General features: G+C 33.9%; 1 protein-coding gene and 1 non-coding gene across 7 annotated transcripts; both read left to right on the forward strand.

Annotated features, from left to right (window-relative positions):
- Window positions 1–1,640: 1,640 nt before the first annotated feature.
- LOC103487429 (uncharacterized) lies at window positions 1,641–6,735 on the forward strand. Of its 6 annotated transcripts, XM_008445749.3 has the most exons (6): window positions 1,641–1,809; window positions 3,118–3,225; window positions 3,315–3,390; window positions 3,864–3,960; window positions 4,533–4,645; window positions 5,105–6,735. In XM_008445749.3, exon 6 carries the CDS (start codon window positions 5,195–5,197, stop codon window positions 6,314–6,316), a length of 1,122 nt encoding a protein of 373 aa, XP_008443971.1. In that variant the 5' UTR covers window positions 1,641–1,809; window positions 3,118–3,225; window positions 3,315–3,390; window positions 3,864–3,960; window positions 4,533–4,645; window positions 5,105–5,194; the 3' UTR covers window positions 6,317–6,735. The 6 variants fall into 6 exon arrangements, with proteins under 6 accessions (XP_008443971.1, XP_008443970.1, XP_050937573.1 ...); XM_008445748.3 differs by lacking the exon at window positions 4,533–4,645; XM_051081616.1 differs by lacking the exon at window positions 3,315–3,390.
- Window positions 6,736–7,477: 742 nt separating this feature from the next.
- TRNAN-GUU (transfer RNA asparagine (anticodon GUU)) lies at window positions 7,478–7,551 on the forward strand. The gene has a single exon. It is a non-coding gene; the product is annotated as a tRNA-Asn (tRNA).
- The last annotated feature ends 724 nt before the right edge of the window (window positions 7,552–8,275 follow it).

Here is an 8,275-nt window from a genome sequence, read left to right on the forward strand (position 1 = left end):
TGAATATTTTTATTAGGTATGTCATCTTGCACATTAACATATGCAAGCTTGCTAGTTCCCTTTTTGTTTTGAATGTACTATATGGGGGTAAGACTTATCATCATACCTTCATACCCACGAGGTATAAGATATTAAAGCTTGTTGTCTCTTATTACTTATAGTCGTATAATGTCATTTCTTTTCTCAAGCATTCATTCAAAAGTTTGCTAAAACCTTTTCCTCTAAACTCGTTTTCTAAAATCTTTTCTCAAGAATGGGGTGGAGGTTACGAAAAATGTCCATTGTACCACCAACTGTTTAAATTTAGATTGGCTAACTTGTTCTCAAGTGGGAACATGCGCGACATGATCACCTTGTAACACTTCTAAAAGTGCAACTATGACACTTTTGGAAGTGGCGCTGTAAAAAAATGTCAATTTTGTATTTTAGTGCTCTCCTTCAATGACAGTTTTATAATTTTTGGCTATTTGTGCCTAATTGTTTCGTTAGAGATCCGAATTGGTCCATTTTAGCTCCATTTTCTCCCTAATGCTTCATTCTACCTCTTTGTTACTCAAAACCTATAAAATAATCGGGTAAACACATAAAATATAAGAACAACCTCAAATTAAGTGAAATTAGATCGTTTTTGCCATAAGTCCCGCATATCACAAAGAAAGGATAGACAAAATTTCTCCCCAAGTTTTTCTTTTATTATAAATATGCTCCTCTTTATCACGTGAGAGTCAAATGTTTAATCCTATGAATAATAATAAATTAAAAAAAGGGGCTGACCTACAAGGATTCAATTGAGCAAATTGAAAGTTCATATATGTTATTGTAACTACCTTGTAGTTTTAAGACGACTGTTTTGTGCAATTTTCTCTTTCTAAATTTCACACTATAGATAAAATTTCAAATAAAACCTTTTTTGTTTATTATATATTATGTTGTTAACTAACCATTCAAATGTAAGAAATGATTTCAAAACAAAGTCATTAGGAAAAAGAAAAAAATAAAAATAAAAAACGACAACGGTTATATTAATATTTTCACAAAAAGATCCCTTAGTTCTAACTTAAAACTATTTTTAATATAAACAACTCGATTAGTTAAATCATCGCTAATTTTCTTTAGTTAGATATTTAAATTCTAGATCGCTCGTTTTTTTGTTAGCTATCTAAATCTCTGATTTTTTTTTTAATCGAAAAAAAAAGAGAGATTCAAAATTTCAAGAGAGACAATAATACATGATTTTATTTATTTTTTAATTTTTGTTACAAATTTTGAATTAAACAATTCAACATTCTCACATTAAAAAAGAAGTAGATTATTAATATGTAATAATTTAGTTTCATGTAATTGGCTAATTAGTCATGAAAATGAAAAAAGGCCAACAAACAAAAATATAAACACAACTACACAAAGGAAAACTTATAGCAACCCACTTTCTTTAACACTCATAAGTTAAATGATTAAATTACACCTTTTTATGGTATCTAAATAGAACACATAGAGAGTACAATGTCGGACTGTTTGAAGAAAAAACAGATCTTACACATTTGTTCGCTCTACAATGTCGGTCTTCGTCTGACATTGTAGCTGACCTTATTTCGAAAACTTTCCTACATTTTCGCGTGTATCGCAGACACTAATTTTATATTGTCCGTTTGACTTTTTTTTCTCCAATCAACCTAAACCCCTTTTCCTCCTCACACAGCACCCTCTCTCTCTCCAACCCACGATCTACAAAAAGATCCACGCCCACCGTCGTCTCTCTCCGACCAGCGCTAGAGTTTCCGGCTATCGATCTCCGTCCGCTGCTGCTCGGTACTTTTCCATCTCCATATTTTTCCCGTTTTCTCTCTCCACAGCACCCTTTTTTCTGCGGTCTTTGGATATTATAAAATTTTCGTTGGATATTAGGAAATGATTTTCTCAATTATTCTGTTTTTCTTCCTTTTGGTTTTTTTTTTCTTTCCTTGCCGGAGATTTCAAGACAAGGGTTGACCATTTTCTTGCCCACCAAAGAAAACCCAGATAATTCGATTCTAAGTTGTGCCTGTCTTATGGGTTTTTTTATTCGCTAAGGAAAAAAGGGATCATTTCACTTAATCTCTGAAATGGGGTTGTGATTCAAGTATATCTTTTTCCTCTTCGGTTTGTGAATAATCGATTTTTTCTTTATGTTTGCTGGTTTGAGTGGAAATATGGCCTTCAGGTGCTTGTTTAATGTCTATCTCTTTGTTTTTTCCTGTTTTATAACGTTGGTTGCTGTGTTGATTGACCATTTAAATGGAATGTCATTGGACCTGATCTGGGTTGTGCTCTGTTTTCAATTTAAGATTAATGTATTGGAATTGTAAGGTATTGGGAATGTCTTCATTATTATGGGTTGATTTGTCAGCTTTTTTCTTGTTTCTTCTCAAACTTTTTTAAGTTTGTCTGGGAAGTAGTAAGATTTTTTTGCCCTTGTGCGAGCTTGTCTGTTTGCAGCATTGCCTGTTCCATTTGTTTTCCGTCCTCCATTTTTTAGTTTCTTGTTCTTTCTTATCTCCCGTCGGTTTTTCTATACTTGTTCAATTAGGTTGCTTGTTGAAATTCATCTTAGTGATCTTAGTGTAGTGATTGGTTTTTTTCTTGATAATGGCGCATTCTTGATGTTTTCGATTGATGAATGTGATGCAATGGAGCTAGTCTGAAGATCTCGGTATTGGTTTTTGAAACTGGCTCAAATTTGATATCTACGCTTTATAAGGCTTTGGAATGACACTATTGTAGAGCCACCACACAATGTTCATGGGGACACATATTAGGCTCCAATGTCAAACCTATTATGACATGAATGAAATATTAAATTGCCTACATAATGTCCAGTTGATTATTGTCTATATTTATAGAAAAAATAGTACACAACAAAGTATGATTGAAGAAGTCAATTAGTTGATTGATCATTTTAGCACTTTTTTTGTGGAAGATCATAATTCATTCCATGTTTTTTACTGGAGTTAAAAGCTGCACTCTCCCCCATTCTTTCGGCGAAACACCTCTAAATGTTAACCCATGTTGTTGTTATCTTTGGTTTGAATCTATTGGTTGTATTTGCCAAGCATTTGGATATTAAAATTAAATTTACAGGTGAGGCATGCCCAGGTACTTTATAATGTGGCAGGGGACAAGAATGCGAACGAATATCAATTTTTTGATTGTTTCGATGCTTAACTTACCTCTTTAGGATGGATACAGGTAAGCGTTTTTTCTTTTTCTTTTTACTTTTTGAATTTCTATTATTATTATTATTATTGTTATTATTATTTTACTGGGAATTGAAACAGGTTGGCAACTACAGAAACATGTATTATTATGTGGGCTTTAAGAGAATTGAATTAGTCATTACATCCCCTTGTTCAGGTATCTCAAAAACGAATATATCTTTTTGAGAAATAGGTTTAGATATGAGTTATGGGGTAGATATAACTCTTGGAACTCATTTGATGGTTAGGTAAATTTCTATGCATTCGATTAATATCAAGATGTAGAGACTTAAACTTGGTCAATATCAACAATGGGTTTTCAATTCATCCCCTATTCTTAATTTACTTTTCTGGTTGGATTTCAGGACACCTCCTAATAAGAACACACTCAAGAACATATATAGAAATATGCTATGATATCATTAGAAACTTAACAAGCTAACCACTAACCATTCGAGAGGGCTAGACTCTCAAATTCTCCGATGGAAACTCCATAATATTCTTCACACTCTTGCTCCTAACCCATTCACTCTATTTATAATTAAAAGCCCTAACCAACTTACTATCTAATTACTAATATGGCCCTTCTAATTAATATTCTACTACTAAACCTGCTATCTCCTTAACTAGGGGTCTTACATTGGAGCACGAAGGTATTTTTGAGTTATGAGGGAAGTATTTTGAGAGATCAAGAACTTCTTGCAGAAGAGTTCCATTAATGGATAAGGTAAACACCCCCCCCCCCCCCCCCCCCCCCTCTTTACTTCTTTGGATTGTTCATGTACTTGAGTTTTGTATTATCTTATGAGTAGAAAAGGAAAGAAAGGCCATAAACTATATTATTGGTTGCAGCAGAATACTATGAGTAGAAAAGGAAAGAATGGTCATAAACTATAACATTGGTTGCAGCAAATCAAGTTTCATTATTATTTTACATCACAAGGTTTGGAATATGTACATTAGTCTATATGCTTTTAGGGTATGAAATTTATTTTCTAACTTGCTTTTCCATTTTCTCATATTGGATTCTCAATCTAACATGTATCTTATTTATCTGCTTGCTTTTGTTTTACTGTTCTTGATTTCTAATGTCATCTATGAGATGTAGAATTATTATGTTGGTCTTAAGTGCTTGTTATTTCTTAAAGAAGAGTGTTCTTCTTATTCTTCTTTATATATATATATATATATATTGTTTTTTTTTTTCTTTTTCACTATTTTCATTCTTCTCTAAAATATTATTTGACATAAAAGTCGGATGAAGTCGTTTTCTCATTTGTATGATTTACATGGGGAAAGATTGGACTGAGGCTGTATACTTCAAAAACGAAGAAAAAGGGACCAAGGGTTTAAACTGAACTGAACCGACCAAAACTGGCCAAGAGTGGTTCGGTTAAAAATCTGAAACCGAGGTACATTTGGTGTTAGTTGTTTCATCATGCCTTAAAACTGACCAGTTCAGTTTGATTTATGGTTCTGTCCAAAATCGAATTGTGAACACTCCGAGTTTCTACTACTTTTTTCACATCTTGTATCTGACAAGATTTTTACATAAACACTGTATTTGTTGGGTCTTTTCCATCTTATCTCATTATTTCGTTAGTCATTTTTCATTAGTTTTTCTTTTTCTTTTTGGTACTAATTTTTCACCCTGGATTTGTCCTTTCCCTAGCTAAGTTTGCGACAATGCTATCAACTAATGCCCTAATACTACTGAAATGGAACATGAAATTCAACATTAATATTTTATTTCAACATTAATATTTTTCCCACTTGGCATCTCCATTTATAAATGTTGTGCCCCATCTATTTTTGTTTAATATCCCTATCCCTTTCCTTCTGGTATGTAATATGGTGGTCAATTTTCTCAGGTAACCAACGGTGGTGAGACCATGACTCTATCATCTGTACCCAAAACACTCTGTCATTAGCTTCCTTCCCATAGTATTCTCCCTTAAGAGATGGCTACACGATCTCTTCGGGTCAATTCTAGACGATTACGGCCTAAATATCTTCTTTTTATGCTTCTTATGCTTGTCCCGATCAGTGTTATTACCATTTTCAATTATGGGCAAAAAATTTCTTATTTCTTCCGCCCACTTTGGGACAAACCTCCCCGCCCTTTTGTGCGCCTACCACACTATTATGCAGAAAATGTGTCTATGGAACATCTTTGTCGCCTCCATGGCTGGTCTTTGCGATCTGAACCTCGTCGTGTTTTCGATGCCATCATCTTCAGCAATGAGTTAGATTTGCTTGAAATTCGATGGCGGGAGCTTTACCCATATGTTTGGAAGTTTGTAATCCTGGAGTCACATACCACTTTTACAGGCATACAGAAGCCATTACTATTTGATGCAAATAGAGCTAGATTTGCCTTTGCAGAGAATAAGACTGTCCATGATGTGTTTTCTGGAAGAATTGCACCTCGTGGTTCGCATAGAAACCCATTTGACCTTGAATCCCACCAACGTGTAGCTATGAATGGATTACTTAAGCGTGCAGGGATTTCAAATGGTGATCTTTTGATCATGTCCGATACTGATGAGATACCGAGCCCACATACAGTGAAACTACTGCAATGGTGTGATGACGTGCCTCCTATAGTCCATCTTGAAATGAGGAACTACATGTATTCTTTCGAGTTCCCCGTGGACTACAGCAGTTGGCGAGCCACAATTCACATTTATGGCCCACATACTCACTATAGACATTCGCGCCAAAGCGAACTTATATTCTCCGATGCAGGATGGCATTGTAGCTTTTGCTTTAGGAATATTCAAGATTTTGCATTCAAGATGACAGCTTATAGTCATGCAGACCGCGTAAGGCGGCGAGACTTCTTAAATTACTCCAGGATACAAAAGCTCATCTGTCAGGGAGATGACCTCTTCGATATGCTTCCTGAAGAGTACACCTTCCAGGAGTTGATTAAGAAGATGGGATCAATTCCGCGCTCTTCATCGGCTGTTCATCTTCCTGCATACTTAATAGAGAATGCAGACAAGTTCAGATTCCTACTTCCTGGAGGCTGTGTAAGAACCTCTGAAGAAAACATCCCAGGGTTGAATAGGCAACCGTAGGGTCCACGGTCAGTAGTTTGCTAATTTCTAATCTTGTCTAGCTCATTTTCGAAGTTCAGCTCTGCCAGAGAATGTGAATAGCACTGCAGGCTTCTATTTTTAGCTTACTCGCAACAGTAATAGATAGGAGTAGACTGATAATTGATAGTTGGTGGATATAGACACTTGTTTTTGCTATTAGGAAAGTGAAAATTGTTAGCAAGAGCGAGTGATGTTGTGGCGGTTGATTAATTGTTTCGTGTATTGAATTTTGCATTAGATTGCCAGACAGCGGTAGATTGTTGTGCTGTAATGGCCTGTACCTCTTCATTGTTTATCAAAAAATGATATACATTTCATTGTAATGGTATTGAATCCACTTTTACAGGATATGTTATGAGATCTTCCTACTGTTAGTAGATGAAGATATTTGTGTTCAACTTTATGACAAACTTTCGCTTATCATATTCACGACGAATAATAATCTTTTCTGACTAAATATTAGACCATTCTGATAGAGAACATGCTTTTTAAAACTTAATATATATGTATATAAACAAGAAGGAAATTCAATGAATGAATTTTTATATTAATATGCTTGAAGATTTATTTTGATGTCACTCTTAAATATTGTTATTTTTATTACCTCACATATGTGTCGGTCATTTCATTAAGTTAAGGCTATGACTATTTTGCAATGGGTCAGCCATCCTTGACGTGAGAAGAAGTTCTAGATAGTAGAGTGCTCTATAGAATAAGGAGAAACTTTTCACTAATTTTTAATATTGAGTCATTCTATGCTAATCTTCAAGATAAGTTAATTTTACAAATTTTTTTAAAATTTTACTATCTTTTTAAAAAATAGAAATAGAAAAAAAAAATTATTGACATAAAACTTGTTATATTTATTTTGTGGTTAGAAGTCCTCGCCCTAAATTAATTAATTTAGAGAAACAAAACTTTGATCATATTGGAAGTCAAATATTTTTAATAAAATGGGGAAAAATTTATATTGATATTTAATTATAAAATGGTTGCCAACACAGGAAGTGAAGAAAAACATTTGTGAAAATATCAGTGCCTAAATTCTAAGTTTCATTGATCAAAAATTTGATGTAATTAGTGAGTTAACAATTGATATTAATATTACTTTCAATTAAAAAGCATTTCTATATCATGAAAGCTGGAATAGCTCAGTTGGTTAGAGCGTGTGGCTGTTAACCACAAGGTCGGAGGTTCAAGCCCTCCTTCTAGCGTTTTAGTTCTTTTTTTTTTTTTTTGCAGTCGTCATGTCCCGCTATCCTTTTATTTATAAATAAATGGCATGCACCACTAAAAGCAAATTTTTAACAGAGAAAATGAAAAAACTCCTCTACTTTTTTTGGAAAGTGTTATGGAATGTGAAGAGTGTAATAAGTATGCATAGCATAGCGAAAAAATCAGTAGAGTTTAGGAATTTGTTTAGGTAATTAGGCTTAGATTAACAATTTACTGTACTGCAGAACATGGATCTTTCCTTCTTTGTTTGGTAGAGGTAGGTTGCGTTTTTTTTTTCTTTTTCAAATGGTAAGCTTCTTCTGCATTTCTTCGTTCACTTAAGTATTTTTTGTCCTGTTGTTGACTCCATTTCTTAGTTTTGCAATCATATATTTCATACGCACTCTGATATATTCTCTAGTGTATTTGATATTTCAAAAAATGTGCTATCTAGTCTAAGGTTGTTTCTATATTTTATATGTTTGATTATTTTAAGTAGAATTGAGCATTGCGAAGAAAATGGAACTGCCACTTAAAGGAGTGTAAAATCGTCTTTTTCGTGATAGCTCCGCAACCCGTTGTGCGGATACAAATCCATAGCTTCGGTTTTTAGGTTTTTAATCCGGGTGGCCGTTTTGAACGTATGACTTCTTTTCTTCACTTTTTCACCCTTTATTCATTTGCAACATTAGTGTTTATGGTTTTCTTTTGTTGATTTTGGAG

Source organism: Cucumis melo, chromosome 2, assembly GCF_025177605.1.
Source record: "Cucumis melo cultivar AY chromosome 2, USDA_Cmelo_AY_1.0, whole genome shotgun sequence".
Lineage (NCBI taxonomy): Eukaryota > Viridiplantae > Streptophyta > Magnoliopsida > Cucurbitales > Cucurbitaceae > Cucumis > Cucumis melo.